A 23,089-nucleotide genomic window follows, 5' to 3' on the forward strand; every position below is an offset into this window, starting at 1 on the left:
TGAATTAATAATAATAATAATAATAATCCTTTCTACTATAGGCACAAGGCCTGAAATTTTGGGAGACGGGGCGAGTCGATTAGATTGACCCCAGTACGCAACTGGTACTTAATTTATCGACCTCGAAAAGATGAAAGGCAAAGCCGACCTCAGCGGAATTTGAACTCAGAACGTGAAGATGAGCAAAATGCTGCAGAGCATTTTCCCCATTGTGCTAACAATTCTGCCATCTTACTGCCTTAATAATAATAATAATATTAATAAATGCCCTGATGCAGTACCAGGCAGTGGCTCTCATGGCTTCTGATCTTAATTGATTGGAAGTGTTATCATGTACATATTTTGTCTTGGTATAAAAGATGGGTTACAGCGAATATTCTGCTCCATATCACAGATTTGCTTGTCAGTTGTTTGAACTTAACCAGTTGAGCATGTCCCTTGGTGGCTGACGATATGTGCATCTCTGATCACAAGCAGAAGTAGTTGGTGGGCATCATATCATAGTCATGTGTTGAGAGGAATTCTTTGGGGTCTGAATAATTCACCTCTGGAAAAAAGGGTGTTTCATTTAACATCCTTAAACAACCTTTATTCAGCGACATTTTAAGCAGGATGGCCTACTCGACTTGAAGAAAATTCTAACTGGGCTCCACCTGCAAGTTGATGCACTGTTTATCTTGACAGGAGATAACTATGTTGTGCACATATGGTTGTGATGCATGTGCCTGGTGTACCCTTATCAGACAGTTAGTCATGATGGGTATACTGGCCTTCATATATTTGTACCCCAGTATCACTTTGATGGCATGTCCTGCTCTCTCACTCAATAATAATAATAATAAGATTAATTTATATGGTGCACCACAACTTGTTGAGAAAAAAGAATAAAAGGGGACAGAAAGATAGCAATGAAAGCTAATAGAACATGCACAATACACAGAAAGAGACACAAAAAGAGCCATAAAAAGGAAAGGGTGCATAGGCACATCAGGAGTATTGTTGAGGAATTTGGGGAAGCTTGGTATTTTTGAAGGATTCAATATGCTGATAGCTGACAAGTGATGGGGATTGTTTATTCCCTGAAATAAATTCATCATTATAAACCATTACAAAACTTTTTTCATTTAATTCTTGTAATAATTCTATCTAAACTTTGTTGTCTTTCTCTGTTTTTGCTTCCAAATATTTGTCATTGTGACAATTCTTTTTGTTTTTTAAGTGTAGATGAGAGGAGGGGGAAGTTTTAGATTGATTTGGAGAGAGGCAGGGTGGATGTGTTTGGCTGATTTGAAAAAGATAGGTTAGTGCAGATTTGGTGTATGATAGGTTGGCACTGCTAGACAGGTGTGTAGCTAGGTAGATTGGCACTGCTAGGTAGATTGGCACTGCTAGGTAGATTGGCACTGCTAGGTAGATTGGCACTGCTAGGAGGATTTTGAACAAAATGGACATAATAGAGTTGACTTAATAGCATCTTTCACGTGAGTGACTGACCCCAGTAAGTGTTTAGAGGCTTAATTCATTTCATATTTGATTGAAAAGAATAATGACTGAATAAAGATGTGCGACAAATAAGTCATGAGTTCATATCTACAGAAGTAATTTTGTTCTTTCTCTGCTTTGGAAGACTGAAATCTTCATTGGTTCAATTCATGTATCAATGAGATACAAACACCAGGTTTTATGGGGAATTATTGAATTTAGATAAATTACAGTCTTGTCAAAGGAGTGATTCATTTTTCATTCTCGGGTCACTGCAGTTCTACTGTTTGTGGAAAGTTTCAATTATTTTCTCACACACAGAATTGTCAAAGCATGGAATAAACTACTTGCCTCAGGTGTTAATACATAAAGTGCGACGGGTCACGATTGTGGCTGCCAGGCATAGGTCGACAGGCCATGATCATGGCCCAGATAGATGCATTTATGAGTGTATGTTGGGGTTTAATGTCACTCAAATGCTCCGATACCCCCAGAATGCAAGGGGACTAATAGTTCAACTAATGACTTTTCAGATGATTTAAAACTTGCCACCATTATATACTAAGAAGATATTTTAACTATTTTTTGTTTTTTATGTGTGCATGGTAGACTCATTTTCGTAAAATGTGCTCAGCAGTCCATGCTATGTAAGTTCAAATCCCAGCACTTTATGGGTTAACTGTCAGGATACTGTATTATTAAAAAAAATTACCTGTTTCCTAAAATTCACTAATTTTACTTCTGATGTACTTTTACATCCTTTTCTTTTCTATGACTTTTTTACTGTTCACTTTTGTATCTTTTGGCATTTCAGATACTGTACGTGTACCTGCTTCCATTGCTGTCTTTCTTTACTCGAGCTTGTGCTGCTTTCTTTCCTTCTTTCACCCTTCACTAACAAGTTGTAGTGCATGTGAGCACTGTACATAATATCATCATTATCATCATCATTGTAATAAGCTTGTTGTTTGGCTGTTAAAAGCTGTATTATCAGTTGACACTGCAATTCTGCCTAAAGGATGTTCCCTTCTCTTTCTTCTGTCATCTATTTTGTGCCTGTTACCCCCACTCCAAAAAAACCCCAAAATACTAAGCACCTTATCTCAACTTTGTCCTTAGAACTGCATCCTTCGGAGACCCTCTTCCCTTCCTTGCTGAGATCTTCACATTAAATTTGAACCTGCAACAGTTCCAATATTTTGTCTGATGATTTTGCTTTCATTTTGGAGCCAATTTTTATTAAGTAAGGGATAAATAGAAAGCTAAGGAGTGGCTGTGTGGTAAGTAGCTTGCTTCCCAACACCATGATTCCGGGTTCAGTCCCATCGCGTGGCACCTTGGGCAAGTGTCTTCTACTATAGCCTTGGTCCACCCAAAGCCTTGTGAGTGGATTTGGTAGACAGAAACTGAAAGAAGCCCATCATATATATATGTGTGTGTGTGTATATGTTTGTGTGTCTGTGTTTGTCCTCCCTAACATCGCTTGACAACCAATGCTGGTGCATTTGCGTCCCTGTAACTTAGCAGTTCAGCAAAAGTACTAGGCTTACAAAGAATAAGTCCTGGGGTAAGTCTATGTCTGGTCATAGAATGACCAATGGTTTTGTATCCACAAAGAGCTTAGCCCCATGGATGTCTCATCAGATTCTAAAGCCAAAGACACCATGTAAAAAGCACTAAGTCCATTCTGCTGAATGGTTGGTGTTAGGAAGTTCATCCAGCTGTAAAAATCCTGCCAAAATAGTTACAGAAGTCTGGGGCAGGCTTCTGCTCGGCTGGCTCTTGTCAAACTGTCCCACCCATGCCAGCATGGAAGGTGGACATTAAACAATGATGATGATGATGATATATATATATATATATATATATATAGGTGCAGGCATGGCTGTGTAATTGAGAAGTTTGTTTCCAAATCACTTGATTTGGTTTTAATCTCTTAATGGCTGGCACCTTAAACCAATGTCTTCTACAACTGACTCTGACCAATTTGGTCGGTGGAAACTGAAAGAAGTTTGTGTGTGTGTGTGTATGTGCATGCATGCGTGTGTGTCTCCTTGACTTGACATTGCATGATAGTTGCAAACAAACATCACTATCACACAAGCCGTGTCTTTCATCTTCAATCATCTGTGAAAACATCCAACCATGAGGGAAATATTACCTTGCTTGAAAACAGGTGAGGGTTGGTGACAGGAAGGGCAGAAAGTTAGAAAGTGTGCTTCTATGAATTGCATCTGATCCATGCACGCATGGAAAAGTAGATGTTAAAACAACAACAATGATGATGATGAAGATGATGTTGACAGCAGTAACAATGATGGCAAGCAGAATCTCAAATGACAAATATAATTGCATGTTTATCCTTGCAGATAAACATGTTTATCCCTGTCTTTTTTTTAACATCAAAATGGTAACCAGATACATTATTAGCCTAGTTATCATATAAGGGTGAAAGATATGAATTTATTAAAAGAAAATAAAAGAATACAGTAAAAAGTAAAATAATATATACAGTCATTAAATTATTTATAAATTTAAATTTGATAAATAAAATTATGAATTTCTTTTTTTCTTTACTTTTTTTTTTTTTTTTTTTTCCTTAATTTAGGAACCAGTTTCCAGCAAAGGCTATTTATGCCATTTCTCAGACTTGCAAATTAAAACTGTTCTCCTGGAAAACATCATGACATACCCCCAGAACCCAACCAAGGATTTCGTTATTGATATCGAGATTAAAGTAATGTCAACTAATTTGTTTTACATTAACTGAAATCATTCAGGATTAAATAGAGCTTCTAAGAATATGAGAAGATAATTAGTTTTGCGGCTAATAATAATTGCTAAGGTCGTTTAGTCGTAGAAAGGAAAGCTGTTAGTTTGACTGCGGCTAGTACAACAAATTATTTATTTGGGTGCAACATATATGTGTAATGTATATATATATGTGTGTGTGTGTATATATATATATATATATATATATATATATATATATATATAAACATATATGTGTAATATATATGTATATATGTGTGTGTGTGTGTATATATATATATATATATATATATATATACAAAGGGAGAATTCACAAATCCTGTGTGTGTATGTATATATATGTATATCTGTATATATATATATATATATATATATACGCACACACATATATAGATGAGAAGGCAGAGAAATGAAAGTAAGTAGCATTCAGCAAATATATTTAGACTTAAGTATTTTAATAACTAGTTGACTCAACTGCACATGACTTAAAGTTTTGTTGGTGCAGACATTTGTACTTAATTTGGTTAATTGAAACCAACACTGGCAGCTTCCTTATATGAAAAATTCTGTTTCATGAGAGAGGATTTGTGATAATCCCATGTAACAACTCTGTATCTTGAAGGTGTGACAATCCATGTGATAAATATGTGCCATGAGGGGAAGGGGTGTGATATGTCTCTGTAATAACCTTGTGCCAGGAGGGGAGACGAAATGATAAGTTCATGTGTAATTGTGTGTGTGTGTGTTGTGAGGAGTGATGGGTGTGATAAGTTGACACTTCTTCAAAGAAGGTATCCAGTCTGAAAATGTCAGTTGTCATCTCTTCCTATGACAAGCAAACTCATTTCACTTATTTTATTATCTTTTATTAAATTGATGGAGTTGTTGGGGCATCGAATAGAGCGCCAGTATTTGTTCAGAGTCTATGTTTTGATTCGATGTCACTATTTCTCTGGTACTATGAATATCATGCTAGCTTGGAAGGCAGACGTTAAACGATGATGATGATGAGGAATGTCACAGGAAAGAATTGCAAGATGGATTCTTCATGCCAAACCGACTGTCTTTTGAAGTCAGAACATAAGGATGAGCAAAATGTTGCAAAGCATTTTGCCCAGTGTGCTAATAATTCTGCTAGCTTACTGCCTTAATAATAATAATAATAATAATAATAATAGCACTCAGAGAGCACAAACCAAGGCAACACCAGCATCCTCTCAATGATTAGCCGGAGATGATTTTTAAAATGAGAATATCTGAAATAAACTCGACTGCTCTCACAAATGAGAATACTAAAAATGAACCCAATTGCTCTCAAAAATTAAGTAAAAAAAAATGGAAAAATAATCCAGAATCCTTGTCTGGTACTGGATCAACCCCAAAATCTAATCAGTTTGTGCCAGTCATCCAGCGGTTCTTGAGATATCTTGTCCATGGACAAACAAACAAACATGACTGAAAACAATACCTCTACCTTTGCTAAGGCAGAGGTAATAATAATAATAATAATAATAATAATAATAATAATAATAATAATAATAATAATAATAATAATAATGATGATAATAATAATAATAATAACGTATCTGTCAAGACCTACCAAAAACTGAGCAAATATAAAGATCTTGAAATAGAAATTAGCAAAATGTGGAATCTAAAGACGAAAACAATACCTATTGTCATAGGTGCCCTGGGAATGACAGCGAAACGGGCTGATTACTACCTAGATCAGATTCCAGGAAACCCCAAAATGGCTGAAGTTCAAAAGATAGTGCTCATGGGAACTGCCCATATCCCACGTAAAATACTGTCTATGTGATCTCAAATTTTAAAGCAAACACATAATTTTCTTATGGTTTCTTAAACATTCACTTGAACAAAACTGTACAAATCCAAATATATGGTACCCTAGGCATAACACCTACATGAACTTCTAACTTGTTGTCTCTTGAGGTCTCTGGGTGAGACTTGGATCCAACTTGTACAAATGCAAAACAAAAGTCAAACATAAAATAATAATAATAATAATAATAATAATAATAATAATAATGATAATAATAATAATAATAATAATAATAATAATAATAATAATAATAATAATGATAATAATAATTATAATTATAATAAACGCCCTGTTGCAGTACCAGGCACTGGCTCTCATGGCTTCTGATCTAGAGATAGACTGAGAATGAAACAGTTGTGTTTGAGAATCCAGCCAGAAAGAGTAATGTCAGTTACTTCTGATAGGACCCTATGGAGGAGGTGCCTGAGGAGCCTACCCTTATGGCCCTCCCAGGAGTAGTGGGCAAAGATGATGATTGGATCCTTTGAGGGTCAGTAAAAAAAAAATGTCAGTCAAATACTGTAGTTGCTTCTTCTACTTCTCTCACTCTCTTTCTTAACATTTATAATTTTTCCCTATGAGAAAGGATTCATTGATGTGTAGTATAACTCAGAATGGGAACGAAGAAGATTAATTTTGTGGGTTCCAGTGAAATATTTAATAGGATATTTCTCAGGTAAAAATGGACGTCAGTTTCACAACGTGTAACAATTAAACAAGTGCAAGGGAGATAATTCTGATTAAATTTCTTACAAAAGTAAAAATATATTCTAGCGTTGGTTCTAACTCCATTCATCTTTCTTTTTCATCTTAAAAGACCGTTTTTTTAATTATTTGGAAAACCTAATCGTGAGAAAATAGCACGATGGCATTGCTGGGATCTTTGGCATTATGCAGTGTCATCCCGTTCTGGCATTGGTGTAGCTTTCAATGCCAAAATTTGGCACAATTCCTTCATTGATATATTGTAGACTTGTTTCAGTATCTTCTTTTCCTTCATCTCTTATTCATTTCTTCTCATCTTTTTCATCTTATAATCTATTTTCTCTTCTGGTATTTAATTATCTTTTCTTTATATCCCCCCCCCCCCCATTATATCATATTACTAATCTTTCTAATTTTGACATTTTTATAGAGTCTACGAGATACTCGGGAGATGTTGACCAAAGTTAGTTTGGAAGAAGCTCTTCATTTTATTGAAAAGAATCCACACCCAAGATTATGGTATGTTGAGTCCATGATAAATCTTACAAAAATAACTGCTCCCCACCACCCTCAAAACACCACTGTCTTCCTTTTTTATTCAGATCATTATCCTCATCACTGTTTTAACATCCTCTTTTCCATGCTTACTTGGGTCAGATGGAATTCATTGTGGTAGATTTTCCATAGCTGGATGCCCTTCCTATCATCAATTTTCACCTGTTTCCAAGGAAGGTTATAGTTCCCGTGTCAATTAATGACAGGCTTCTTTCAGTTTTCATTTACCAAATCCACTGTGATCAGCCCAGGGCTATAGTAAAAGACACTTGTCCAAGGTACCATGAAGCGGTACTGAACCCTAGACCATATGTTCTTTCTTAATCATACAGCCACATGCGTGCGTGCGTGTGTGTTTGAGTGTATGTATGTGTATGGTTTTCACATCACTTGATGGCAGTGAGCAAGCTTATACTTTCATACAAGCAACATCATTTGTTTCTAATCTTCCATGTAAACAAGCCTGGCCATGAGGAAATAGGTGAGGGTTGATGACAGGAAGGGCATCTAGCAGTAGAAAATCTGCCTTAAAAGATCCTGTCCAACCCATGCAAGCATGGAAAAGTGGACATTAAATGATCTGGTGATGATGGTGATGACTGTGATGATGGTGACGACTGTGATGATGGTGATGACTCTCAATGTACTCCGTGCCATGTCTTTCTGTGTTTCCCTTTTCCCACGGGTTCCATCCACTTTAAATGTCCTACACTTCATAGACAAAAGGCTGTGTAGGGTTTGAAATGAGAGCCAGTAGTCCTCTCCCCACCCCTGACTAATACCTCATAGTGTTTAGTCCACTTCTTGTGTCTTCTGAGTTCAAATCTCTCTGGGGGTCGATAAAATATTTGTCTTTATTGCCCACAGGGGGCTAAACATAGAGGGGACAAACAAGGACAGACAAAGGGATTAAGTCAATTACATCGACTCCAGTGCATCACTGGTACTTATTTAATCGACCCCGAAAGGATGAAAGGCAAAGTTGACCTCGGCGGAATTTGAACTCAGAACATAACGGCAGATGAAATACTGCTAAGCATTTCACCCGGTGTGCTAACCTTTCTGGCAGCTCGCTGCTGGGGTTGATAAAATATGTACCTGCAAAGGACTGGCTGGTGTAAATGTCCCCCTATGATATAAAACCTTAAGCATAGTGAAAAGAAGTCAATATTTAAAAAAGAATAATTATGGTAACAAACTTATTGTATATAGAGCTCAGGTGCACTACAACTTGTTCTGAAAGGTTAAAAAGGGGACAGGAAGCAGATATATAAGTCAAGTAAAGAAAGTCAGCAACCATAGCCAAAAGAATGTGCATAGTTCACAGAATAAAACAGTAAAAGAGGCATAAAGAGATGGAAGCATGGAATTTTTAGAACTAAGTAAAGCTTGAGTTGAATGGCTACTTTTGTAATAGTGCTTTCAAATTTTGGCACTTTTTTTTTTACCGATTTTGAAAGGAAGAAAGGCAAAGTTGACCTCAGCAGAATTTGAACTCAGAACATAAAGACTAACAAAATGCCACTAAGAAGTATTTTGTCCGGCTAACGATTCTGTTAACTCACTACCTTTTGTGTGGCTTTTGTAATAATAATGAGTTTATTGATAAACACATAGCTTAGGTACTCTGCATCTCTTCAGAAAATGGTAAAAGAGGGGCCAGAAAGCAGCAGTAGGTCATGTATAAGAACAACAGCAATGACAGCTAAAAGTACCTGCATAGTACACAGAATGAAATGCAAAATGACGGAAAAGTGAGCAGAGAATGTACATGTACATAAAAAATAGTTTCGGCAACTTTAGGACAGCATGGAATTTTTGAAAGATTCTCATTCTTGGTTCCATTTTCCCATCTAAAGTTACAGTTAAAACAAATAAGTTATCAACACTTTGCTCAAATAATGACCAAACTTTGAAGACTGACTTTTTATTTCTTCAATGATTCTAATAAGTACGCTTGCACTTAAGCTGTAAACCTAGATGTTTATCAAAGTAGCACTTAAATATAAAACAGTCCTCAAAAACTAAAACTATAATTCTTTAAAAAAAACCAAAAAACTCCTCCCTATGCGGCTCTAGGTGCAGTTTTATGAAAACAATGAGTTTTATATTTTCTATCTTTTTTTTGTTCCCTCTCAAGTATTTTTTCTCTCTTTTCTCAGACAATTCTGTTGTCTGAATAGATGCAGGCATGGTTGTATGGTTGGAAAGAAAATTGCTTCCCAATTATACATTTAAGGGTTCAGTCCCACTGCATGGCACCTTGGGTAAGTGCCTTCTAGTATAGCCCTCACTTTAAGAGTGCATTTGGTTGACAAAAACTGAAAGAAGCCCATTGCATCTCTGTCTTTTGAGCTAACCATCTATTTATATACACTTGTATATGTTTTGCTTAGGCATTGCGAGACTGGTGCAGATCTCAATATATGTGTGCCTCAGAATGAGGTGTTAATCGAGTTACAGAATGGTTATATGAAAATGAGATGACAAAGGAAGAAATGGTTATCTTATAAGCTTGTAAGCTAATGAAGTTATAAGATAATCGTTTATTCCTTTGTCATCTCATGGAGGCAAAGTGGCTGAATTCCTTTTGAACATTGGGCCTCACAGAAGCAAAGTGGCTGAGTTCCTTTCGAGCGATGGACCTAATGGAGGCAAAGTGGCCGAGTTCCTTTTGAGTGTTGGGCCTCACAGAAGCAGTGACCAAGACCTTTGGCATTATGTCATGCTTGAGAAGAAGACCCATCAAGCTGAGCAAAACTGCAGTTGTGGCAGATGCCGGTGTCACACAAATGGCATCCGTGCTGGTGACACATAAAAGCACCCATTACACTCTTGGAGTGGTTGGCATTAGGAAAGGCATCCAGCTGTAGAAAACCATGCCAAATCAGACTGGAGTCTGGTGCAGCCTTCCAGCTTACCAGCCCCGGTCAAACCATCCAACCCACGCCAGCATGGACAACAGATGTTAAAATGATGATGATGATGATGATGATGACGACGACGACGACAACAACGACGACGATGTATGTGTGAGTGCGTATGTGCTCCTATTTTTTGACATCATGTGATGGCTGTAAACAAGTATCACCATCATACAATCAATGTTGCTCATTTCCAGTCTTCCATGAAAAATATGTCTGGTCATGGGGAAATATTACCTCAACTGGAAACAGGTGAGGGTTGGTGACAGGAAGGGTGTCCTGCTGTAGAAAATCTGCTACAATAAATTCCATCTGACCCATGCAAGGTTGGCAAAATGGACATGAGAACAATGATGATGATGATGTGTTGAATGACTTTTCTGCTTTTGTGCATCACAGATTTTGTGGGTTATGCAGGTTTTATAGCCTCTGTCGGATCTCATTTCTACTTTTTAAACCACTGCCCACTTCAACTAGATTTATTGTCAAGTTTCATAGAAACGCCCCAAGGTTTAATTTACCAATGTTGGAAGTAAAATTTTCATTTTTGTTTGAAATTTATAGTTCTGTTGTTTTTAATTTTTAAACATTTTTCATTTTTTGTATTGTATTTGGATTTAAAAAAATTTGATCTCTATCAACTCTCCTGATTAAAATTACATATGTGTGTGTATGTTTGTGTGTGTGTGGTGTGTGAGTGTGTGCATGTGTGTGTGTGTGTATATATATATATATAAATATATATATATATATATATATATATATATATATATATAAATATATATATATATATATATATATATATATATAAATATATATATATATATATATATATAATCATAATCATTTTAACCTCAATTTTTCTATGTTCGCATGGGCGGGACAGAGTTTATTGTGGCAGGTTTTCTGCAGCTGGATGCCTTTCCGGTCATCAACTCTCACCTGTTTCCAAGCCAAGTAATATTTCCCCATGGCCAGACAGGTTTTCACAGACTATAGCAAATGAAGCACATTGCTTGCATGACAATAACAACTGCTGTGTGATGTGAAGACAAAGAGACAGTAACACACACACATGGCAGGTTTCTTTCAGTTTCCATCTACTAAATCCACTCACAAGACTTTGTGATTGAATTTGGTAAGTAGAAGTTACTGCCGTGTGTGTATATGTCTGTGTATATGCTTGTGCCTCTCCAAAACGGAGAGAGGGATATATATATATATATATATATATATATATATATATATATATATACATATATATATATATATAGCTATATATGTATATTTATATATGTATATATTTGTGTGTGTGTTTGTATGTTGAATGTATATGTGCGTGTATGTATGTATATATAGACACACACACACACACGCACACACACACACACATAAACATATGTATATATGTATGTATATGTATATCTGTATTATACATATGTGTATTCAACCTATTCAACTAATTGTCCCCTGTGTGTGTAGTGATGTATATACAGATGTTCCATCAGATCCTACAAATTATTAGGCATAGCAGAAAGAACTGCTGTGGGAGGAGTCCCTAAAGATAAGGCAGAACCTGTGTTGGTAGATTTATCTATAAACGAGGCTGGAGTTTATTTTTCTTTGTATTTGTGACCTAACACCTTGATAAGCATACTGAATACGTAATTATGGATAGAAAGATATGAAAATTACTTCACCCTGGAGCATATATATGTAAACCTTAGTAAATAGGATGGTAACAGTTTTGAACTAAAATAGTTTGTGATGCTAGAATGGTAAAATGGTAACTAAGTTTCCATGACGATGTGATTTCAGATATGTTGGGGATGTGGGGGTTCCTATGAGAGGTCATTTAGCTAATACATAAGGGGCCTGTTAAGATCTTGTTATCAACAGATAAAGTCCTGGATAGATAGGTTTGTAAGGTTTGGAAGAGGTGTGAGTTTGCGGGTTTGGTGTTAAGAAACAGAATTTCTCATGATAATTAATATTTACGTTATCATCATCATCATCATCATCATCATCATTATCCTTCATCATCATCATCATCATCATCATCATCATCATTGTTATTATCCCCATCACCAAAACCACTACCTTCTTCTTCTTCTATTTCTTCTTCTTGTCTTCATCCCCTCCATCTCTTCCTCCATTTTTCTTCTAATGTATGTCTTTCCATACTGGCATTGGTCGAACACATTGTCAGGATCTAATGAGTCCACAGACTGCTTTGTGTTCCATTGTCTGCTTCAGTACAGTTTCTACAGCTGGATGTCCTTTCTAACCACCAATCACTTTACTGAATGTATGGGGAGCCTTTTTCATAGCACCAGCACTACAGAGGTCTTTTAAAACCTTAATTACATTGTTCATAATCCTATTTGGCATTCATAATCCTATTTGGCATTAGAAGGAACATCCAGCCATAAAAACCATCATGCCAAAACAGACAGTAGAGCTTGCCGTAGTTCTCTGGCTTACCACTTACTGTCAAAACTGTCCAACCCATGACAGCATGGAAGATGGCTGTTAAATGATGATAATGATGATGATGATGATAATGATGATGATGATGATGATGATGGTGGTGGTGGTGATGGTGATGATGATGATGGTGATGGTGAATTGAATAAATTTCGAAAATCTCCATATAATAATGGTTAATATAAATGTTGGTTGGCTGGCTGGTTGGTTGGCTGATTGATTGCTCAGTCACATTTTATATCCTGTAGAGAGAGAGGGATAGAATAAAAGATAGATACAAAGAGAGCTAACATAAGAGGTGCAGGATGAGTGTACATACTAAGCTTGGTGGCAAATACTCACACACACACACACACACACACACACACACACACACACACACACACACACACACAATGACAAAGAAAGAATCATGGACAACAGGAAGAAGGGGAAGAGGAGGACAGGGAGTAAATGACAGTAATTATGAGGGGAGTTCAAATTTTGCTGGGATTGGTTTATGATGGAGTTGATTGCAATTATGTTGAGAAAATTCAGAAAAACGGTCACATATTTATTGCAAATATACAAATGAGAAATTTGTTTTATTTAATTATATTTCATGGTAATAAATATTTTTCTTTTGAAAAAAAAATATTAATTTCATCATTTTGTTTAACCCTTCAGCATTTAAACTGGCCATATCCAGCTCAGATATTCTACTTGTTGGAAGTTCAAACTGGCTAGATCTGGCTTGTTATACCTACCTTACAATGTCATTCTGAAAATAAAGTCACATCATCAAAATCCCAAAGCTATGAGATAATACATAATTAATTCAAAACGATGTGGATAAATAAGCAGAACATTTGACAGAGAATTCTGAATACTAAAGGGTTTAGCATCAAGAAATTTGATAAAAGTTAAATTATAATTAGTGTATGTATGTATGCCATATTTCCTGATGTTACTCAGGGTAGCATGAGTATACTTCCAGAATTATTCATCATATGACAAGTAACATTCTGGTTATTGAATAAAACTTGCTGAAGATAAAAGTTTTCATGTTTGTTCAATAGTAAAACTAAAAATAGATGTTTTTGCTTTTTACTTTTTTAGGCGTTTGCTGGCTGAAACTGCTTTGGAAGCTATGGATACGGGTATAGCTGAACAAGCTTTTGTACATTGCCAAGATTACTATGGCATTCAGTTTGTGAAAAAGCTCAATAACCAACAGGTTGGTGTCTTTAGGTTTATAATGTAATGTTGCTGGCATGGCTGTGTGGTGAAGAAGTTTGCTTCTCAACTGCAAGGTTTCAAGTTCAGTTCTACTCTGTGGTTTGTGGGCAAGTGTCTTCTGCTATGGCCTTAGGCCAACCAAAACCTTGTGAGCAGATCTGGCTTGAAGGAAACTCTAAGAAGCCTGTCATACCAGTTGACAACTAGTGTTGGTTTGTTTATGTTCCTGTAACTTAGCAGTTTGGCAGAAGAAACTGAGAGAATATGTACCAGGCTTTAAAAAAATATATACTGGGGATAGTTTTTTTTTCGATTAAACCATCCAAGATGATGCTCCAACATGACCACAGTTAAATGATTGAAACAAGTAAAAGAAAGATGTGTGTGTGCTTGTGCACACGCAAAGATATGTGGCCTAGTGGTTAGGGTGTTGCACTCATGGCTGCAAGATCATAGTTTCAATTCCCAGACTCTGGTGCATTGTGTTCTTGAGCAAAACACTTCATTTCAATTTACTCTGGTCCGCTCAGCTGTAAATGAGTAACCCTGCAACAGACTGGTGTTCTGTTCAGGTGGTGGGGTGTTGGCCTGCCAACCCAGCCAGTGGGGTTGGCATCATTCGAAAGCAACAACAATCTGAGAAACCACATTATGACCAGCAATGTATAGCAACATCCAATAGTCTGGGAAATACAGTAATACACACACACGCGCATGTGCCTCTATATGTGTATGTGTGCATTGGTGTATATGTGTGTGTGTATGTGCGTGTTAGTCTTTTTTTTTACTTTGCATGATAGTTGTAAACAATTGTCACCATGACATGAAAGGTGTCCTTTGTTTCCAGTCTACTGTATTAACATGATTGGCAATGGAAAATATTACCTTACTTTGAAACAGGTAATGGCAAGAACGTACCACTGAAGCATGACATCAACCGGTGAGCTGTGACTTCAAGATAAAAGATCTAACTATACAATTACTGCTGTGTAAATTCAGCACATTGACAGTGAAGATCAAAACCACAAAAATACTGGACTGTTTAAAGAGGGAGACATTGCACTTGAGCCTTTCTTAAGCTTGGTGCCCCATGTCTTAAGAGTGGATTGTGGAGCCCACTACTGAGCTTGATTTTGGTCATGTGTTCCACTTTACTGTGCCTCCTTTTTTTGATATACATACATATGTGTATGTGTACATATAATGAGCTTCCACAGTTTCTGTTGATAAAGCTTCGGTCAGCCCGGGGTGGGAGCAGAAGACACTTGGACAAAGTGCTGCATGGTAGGTTTGGACTTGAGACCACATGGTTGCAAAACAAGCATCTCAAACTCACAGCCATGCCTGCACCCTGTGTCACATGTCAAGTCTGTTTGTGCCATATGAATATCACTGTTCTTCATCAACAATGCAATTACCAGTGATTATGGCATTATAAGTCAGTTTGTACTGTGCAGAGGTTGCACAGAGCTGGTTTTGAGGAACTACAAAGTTCATTTACTGCTTCCGAGCTTAGAAAACCATAAGAGCTTGGCAGCTTTAATAAGTGAAGAAAGGCCAAGGCTGTTGATAATCTTCTCGTTCTCCACTCCTCTTCTTCCTCCTCTTCTTCCTCCTTGTGTACAAAGTGTAATGCCAAAAAAAGAAAAAAAACACAGCCATTGTAGGTTTTCTTCTGCCACAATTTTTGTTGTTGATTTTTGGACATGGAGTGCGGGCATGGTTGTGTGGCTAAGAACTCTGCTTCCCAACCACTTAGTTTCTGTTTCAATCCCACTGCATGGCACCTTGAGTAAGTGTCTTCTACTATAACTCCAGACGAACCAAAGCCTTGTGAATGAATTTGGTAGATGGAAACTTTGTGGAAATCATTGTATATATATATATATAGGTATATCATCATCATCATCATCATCATCATCATCACTTTTAGCATCCATGCTCCATGCTGGCATGGGTTGGATGGTTTGACAGGATTTGATGGATGCAAGGACTGCATCATACTCCACTGTTTGCTTTGGCATGGTTTCTATGGCCAGATGTCCTTCTAACACCAACCATAAACATATGTGTGTGTGTGTGTGTCTTTATGGCTGTGTTTGTCCCCCACTAGTGTTGGTTTATTTACTTTCTTATAACTTACAGTTCGGCAAAAGAAACTTATAGAATAAATATCAGTCTTACGAAGAAAAATAAGTACTGGAGGTCGGTTTGTTCGACTAGTACTCTTTGAGGCAGTGCCCCAGCATGGTCAGAGTCTAATGGCTGAAACAAGTGAAAGAAGATAAAAGAAGATGTCTCCTACCTCAGCAAAATAATCTTCCATCCATTGGTGTTTTACAATGGTCAGCATCACAAACTGGATATTGTTTCCTGTCGTGGAATGAATTAACACAAAAGTAGCTGTGGTTGTTGGTGTTTCAGAAGTTGGTGCTGAGGTGGAAACAGGACGAGACATTTCAGATTCTTCATTTTGGTGGGGAGAGGATAAATCGAATGACTCGGCTTTTGTATTGCTGCATGTAGAGTCAGTTTTAAGAGATACCGAAGGATGAGGAAGGGCAATCTGGTTGTAAAATGTTTGCAGCAATGAATTCCAGGCAACCCATGCAAGCATGGGTAAATGGACATAAAACAATGATAATAAAAATGGTGGTGGTGATGGTGGTTTTTGGTAATGATGGTGATGGTGTGGGGTAATGGCAATGACAGTGGCAGCAGCAGCAGCAGTGACTGTAGTGATGGGGATGATGAGGAATCTAAAGAAAACAATATAATCTTAAATGTAAATGCATAGAGGTTTTTTCCATGAGCAGCCCTCCAATGTCTCCTCCCTATTGAGATTTGATTTCTTTCTTTCTTTCTTTCTTTCTTTCATTTTTATAATTTTGTTAGTCTTGTTTACACACAAAACCCTCACAACACACACTCACACCACATACACACACACATTGTTTGTTTTGTTCTGTACAGTCCATAATGTTTTTCTTAATGTAAACCCTTGTGGTTAATAAAGAAATTATTATTATTATTATTATTATTATTATTATTATTATTATTATTATCATCATTATTATCATTGTTGTTGTTGTTGTTGTTGTTGTTGTTGTTGTTGTTGTTGTTGCTGTTGCTGTTGCTGTTGTTGTTGTTGTTGTTGTTGTTGTTGTTGTTGTTGTTTTAAACAGTTTGATTTGGATCCATGTGACTTAAAGTTTCTTAAGCTGGGTTTCTGTCTCTGAAACTTTAAGTCACACGGAGCAGAATCAGACTATTTTAAATGATAATATGCATAACACCTGCTAAATGTGTTGATTACCTTTTTCTTTCATTTGTCCACTCACCCATTTTAATACACACACACAAAAGCTGGAAAATTTGGTATATTTTTAATTCCATGTTACACACGTTTCATTGCAGTATAGGAAATACATTATGGAAAAAAGTAATAGTAATATTATAATTATAATAAATTCATAATGGGTGTATGCATGTAGAAAATAGGCACAGACGTGGCTGTGTGGTAAGTAGCTTGCTTACCAACCATATGCTTCCGGGTTCAGTCCCACTGCGTGCCACCTTGGATAAGTGTCTTCTACTATAGCCTTGGGCTGACCAAAGCCATGTGAGTAGATTTGGTAGATATATATATATATATGTATGTATATATATATATATATAAAAAACATTTCTTTAGTTAAATATAAATGCACAAAGATGTTTTATTAAAAATTCTATTGCAGATTGATGCTATTAAGAAAGCTGAGGTGTTGTGTTATTTCCATAAATTTGATGAAGCGGAACAACTTTATGTCAGTATTGACAGATGGTGAGTTTACAAGAAATTTGGATTTCATTTGCAGCTGATATTGGCTAAGTGTGTGTGTGTGTGTGTGCTATTAGAATGTACCGAGTACACTCTGTAAAACGTTGGCATTAGCAAGGACATCCAGACAGAAACCATGTAAAAGCAGACATTGAAGCTTGGTGCAGTCCTGTGGGTTGTCAAATCCTGTTGAATCATCCAACCTATGCCAGCATGGGACATGGACATTAAATGATGATTATGATGTTGATGATGATGTGTGTGTGTATGGGGTTGAGGTTCAAGTTATATTACATATTCCACAATGACTCAAGTAATAATATACCACACTCATAATGTGTGTGTGTGTGTGTGAGAAAAGATCATGAAGTTGTGAGAAAGAATTTGCAGATAATACTATTCTATATTTTTTTGGAGATGAGGAATTATGTACATTTTTACAATGGATGGATAAGTGTCCTCACCTTGTTTGCTGTTACCACAACATTTTGGCTGATGTATTCTCTAGCCTTCATCAGGTGTTCTGGAGGAATTTCGAACCTGACTCTTTATTTGACTAATGGGGTACACTATTCTCATTCCTAAGGTATGTTGCTGATGTTATTTTCTGTTGATATTATTTTTTCAAGTCCTTGCCTGGGATTGAACTTAGTATTCGAGGGTTAGTAGCTATATGCCCATGGGCAATTATAGAGTGAATTTTAGGGCTTATAAACCTAGTATTTTATCTTTTCTTAATACTGGTTCCCATATTACATTCATGTCTGCACTAGGCCTACTTCAGAGGTATTTGTGTCCTAGCATATGTGCTGCCTCTTTTAAGTTTCATATTTTCCAGTAATATTCTCTGTTGATTATTTTAACTTCATCACACATCGGGTAATGGTCTTCGTTTTTCCATACATGATGATCTAGTAGTACTTGGACATCCTCCTGGTTGGGCCATAGTATGAAGGTGTTATCAACATATTGAAGCCATAAGGGTTGGCTTAGTAGTGTTGATCCTAACGCCAAATTCTTAAATCATTTCATGTATAATTTGGTTATTACTGGTGATAATGGTGAACCCATAGCTAAACCTTCAGGCGTGGCTGTGTGGTAAGTAGCTTGCTTACCAACCACATGGTTCCAGGTTCAGTCCCACTGCATGGCACCTTGGGCAAGTGTCTTCTACTATAGCCTCAGGCCAACCAAAGCCTTGTGAGTAGATTTGGTAGACAGAAACTGAAAGAAGCCCGTCATATATATATATGTGTGTGTGTATGTATACATATGTGTTTGTGTGTCTGTGTTTGTCCCGCAACATCGCTTGACAACCGATGCTGGTGTGTTTACGTCCCCATAACTTAGCGGTTCAGCAAAGAGACCGATAGACTAAGTATTAGGCTTACAAAGAATAAGTTCTGGGGTCGATTTGTTCGACTAAAGGCGGTGCTCCAGCATGGCTGCAGTCAAATGACTGAAACAAGTAAAAGAATAAAAGAATATATATATATATATATATATATTATATGCATGACGACCATCATCATCACCACCACCACCATTTAGCATCCACTGTTTCATGCTAGCATGAATCAGACAGAATTTGACAAGGCAAGTTTCTATGGCCAGATACACTTCACATTGCCAATCATCACCTGTTTCTAAGCAAGGTAATATTTCTCCATGATCATGCTTATGTGATGGTGATGCTTGTTTACAACCATCACATGATGTCAAGACAAAAGTACACCCACACACACACATGCACATACATACACACATGTATAGAGAATGCAGATCTTTAATTCACACACTTCTAATGACCACAATATCTGGGACTATAAGAATCTTCAAGACCTTTTTAAGTTTTAAAAGATGAAGAACGAAACAAGATGCTTCTCTTGACAACTTCACTACCAAGCAAGGTGGCCAGTCAAAATTTACTCTAAATCAAAAAGAGAAAGATAACATACATACATACAAATATATGACAGGCTTCTTGCAGTTTCTGGCTACCAAGTCCATTCACAAGGCTTTGGTCAGCTCTGGACTATAGTAGAAAACACTTGTCCCAGATGCTGTGAAGTGAGACTGAACCCAAGACCACAGGGTTGGAAAGCAAGCTTCTTAACCACATCTGTTGTAGCTCCAGTGCAGTTCTGAGATTATTTAAGATCTCAGTATTTGAATGGAGAACAGCACTGTAGATGACCGCCCTGGCAGGTCTCTGGCCTAACTGGACTCAAAGATGCATAGATTCATACCTCTTTATCTCAAGATCAGATCCAACTGTTGTCTCTCAAGGAGCAACTAATAATTACCACAACATACTGGTGCCAGTTTATTTAACCATTCTCCTCTTCTTAGGAAAATTCTTAGAAAATTCAGATCTTCATTTGAAGAAACTACCAATATATCCATGGAAGTTTAATTTGTAATACTTGGTAAGCTGTGTTCCAGAGTATTACGACAGAAATGTTACTTACACTGCCAATGGCTGATAAATGTGTTTTTATTGAATTCTTTTTTGTCAATTTTTAATGCAGCGAAGATATAAAACTGATGCAAGAGCATGGCTCTAAATGAATGATTGAATAAATTTATGTAGGAAAGTGCTGCAAGGTTGCTGCTTTTACTGTCTACGTAATGGTTTTTTAATGGGAGAAGCTATAAACTTCCTTTGGATGTCATATAGTCTGGAATAATAATATTCCCAGCAGACTTGTTCGAAGAGGATAATGGAATCAATGTATTTGTTGAAGATCTCACAGCTCTGTTTATCTGTGCGTATGTAGATGATGCTTGTACACTTGTGCATCTATAACTATGTCTGTGTGTATTTGTATGTGTTGTATAGTTGTGTACATGTGTGGTGTGTGTGTGTGTGTGTGTATATGTGTGTGTGCGCGCGCGTGCTAAGAATGGATATCTTTACAAAGTGGACAGATATATATATATATGTATAAAATTTGTTGGGTTTGATTCTGTGTGTTTGTCTTCTTTCAGGGACCTGGCCGTAGCCATGAGGAAGAAAATGGGGGACTGGTTTCGGGTTCTGCATCTGCTCACGTCAAACAGCAGCGGGGATGACAACCAGCTGGAGGAGGCCTGGAATGCCATTGGGGACTACTTTGCTGACAGACAACAATGGTAAAACTACTACTACTACTACTACTACTACTACTACTACTACTACTACTACTACTACTGTTGCTGCTGCAGCTACTGCTGCTGCTGCTGCTGCTGCCGCCACCACTACCACCAGCAATAACAACACTATTACCACCACCACCACCACCACCACCACCACCACCACTATTGCCACCTGTGAAAATCCCACAGATTTCACTAGTAAACACCGAGAGCTTTAGTTGTCTGTAATTACTGTGTTGGTGGAGACATTGGTCAATCTGGGGCTATTGTAAAAGACACCTGCCTGTGGTGCTATGCAGTGGGATTGAACCTAAAACCCTGTGGGTGGGAAGTAAACTTTTCCTTTTTAACCAGACAACCATGCCTGTGCCTCAAAATGTTCCAGGCCAGATCAACTCATCTTTTACTCGCACAAGAGAATTTTCAAAGCCTATGACAAGGGTGCTTCAACTTGTACATCAGATTGTGATCCAAGAATCCAAGGGTTGGGTAGAGATCTCAGAAAGAGTCTCATGAATTTCTGATGGCAAGGAGGAGCCCAAAGTTAGTTCTCAAGGAGGATCCCCCAGTTCTTTCTCAATGAGGACCCCTCAGACTGCTCAGTGGGGGGAAGCCCCTAGGTACTTTCCTAGGTAGGACCCCCCCCCCCCTGTCACTTCTCATTGAGAAAGCCTAAGTTCTTTCACTTTGAGGAGATCCCAGTTCCATCCTAAGGAGGAGTCCCCAGATCCTTCCCAGGTGAGGTGCAAAATAGCCTCATCGTTCAGCTTTGCAAAATTTTCTCTCAAAGGCCCTGTCTATAGTGTTGGAATACCTTGTTCAGTATGGCCTTCCTTTTTTCTTAAGACAGTATGATATGACTGGGAACTCTGCTACATGCATCTAGCAGTTATTCATAAAATGCATCCTTGTCAGCCTCCAGAGAATCTTTGGTTTGTGCATACACACGGATCAGTGTTTGTTCTCTTTGAGAACTGGGTCTTGAACTGAGCTGTTATAATTCAATCACCTACAATTCTCCAGTCTCTTGCCATTTTAGCAGCTGTAGCATCAAATATCAACCCCTATACCATGAATGTATTGGTCCACATCCCTAGAATACAAAATTGTCTTATTCTCATTGTAGATCTTCCCACCCTTAGTCCAGTTCATCTAAGAGCTTAGCATCACCTGAGAAGATGCAGAGATGCAGGCAACTCAAAACCAGGACAATTGGAAACATGTTGCTAAAGCAAAGTATGATATGATTTGAGGGAGATCTGGTGGCTGTTATTTCTAGCATTTTAAGCAACCACATATAGAGGCTACCTCACTTGTTTGTAATTTAAGCTGTATTTTCTTTGAGAGAATCATTAGGTCAAATGAACCAGAATAAATAAATAGTTTCATTAAAATGTGAACTCCTTTTCTCTTAACTCTTTCACACCAGTGCCAAACCTGACATTTTCTAGTTGTTGGTTATGACACCCTTATTACAAGAATGACATCTAATTACATGCTCTGTTACCAGAAATGCTATTTAGGGTAGAAAAAAAAAGAACAGAAAAGAAAAAATTGTTGTAATTGTTGGTGGTGGTGGCAGTGGCAGCAGCGATGGTGGTAGTAGCAGTGGTATGTTCTCAAATAAGTACATTATTTTGGAACCTACTTGTAATCCATGTCTTATTTGACATCAGAAAACAAACAACACCAACTCGAGTGTTTTATTTGTTTATTGATTAAACAAAAATATTTAGTAAACAAAGCCATCCTATTTATTTATTTATATGTAATATATCAGGTTTATTTCAGTTTTTGTCTTTGGTTTGCACAATTCTTGATGTGGAGTTGTATGTTGAAACATTACGTTGTGTCTCAGGAGGATCAATAAGCCAATAATAATGACTTCCAAAATACAATAAAATATCAGGTATATTTAATGAGAAAAGGGCCTTTAGATTTATTTTATTTATTTTATTTATTTATGTTATTTGTATGGTTGTTTTTTTAAAAAAAAATTCTTTTGATTGACAGCCTCCATTTCAGAAGTAGAGAGGTTGATGAAGATGTTGAAAAGTTTTCAAATTAGATTTGACCTTTAGCCTTTCCCTGAGTCATTCGGTGTAGATGACTATGGGATGGAACAGCTGTTACACACAATCA

The 23,089-nt window shown here is 37.1% G+C and overlaps 1 protein-coding gene across 1 annotated transcript in view; it reads left to right on the top strand.

The window, feature by feature from the left end:
- LOC106879895 (WD repeat-containing protein 35) overlaps positions 1 to 23,089 on the top strand; it is a 130,565-nt gene that overhangs the window by 65,394 nt on the left and 42,082 nt on the right. Inside the window, exons 19-23 of the mRNA XM_089358408.1 lie at positions 4,091 to 4,219; positions 7,233 to 7,321; positions 13,867 to 13,984; positions 17,727 to 17,812; positions 20,801 to 20,944. Coding sequence (XP_089214534.1) covers positions 4,091 to 4,219; positions 7,233 to 7,321; positions 13,867 to 13,984; positions 17,727 to 17,812; positions 20,801 to 20,944 — 566 coding nt within the window. The remainder of the gene's footprint in view (positions 1 to 4,090; positions 4,220 to 7,232; positions 7,322 to 13,866; positions 13,985 to 17,726; positions 17,813 to 20,800; positions 20,945 to 23,089) is intronic.

Source organism: Octopus bimaculoides, chromosome 10, assembly GCF_046866305.1.
Source record: "Octopus bimaculoides isolate indiv1 chromosome 10, ASM4686630v1, whole genome shotgun sequence".
NCBI classification, from domain to species: domain Eukaryota; kingdom Metazoa; phylum Mollusca; class Cephalopoda; order Octopoda; family Octopodidae; genus Octopus; species Octopus bimaculoides.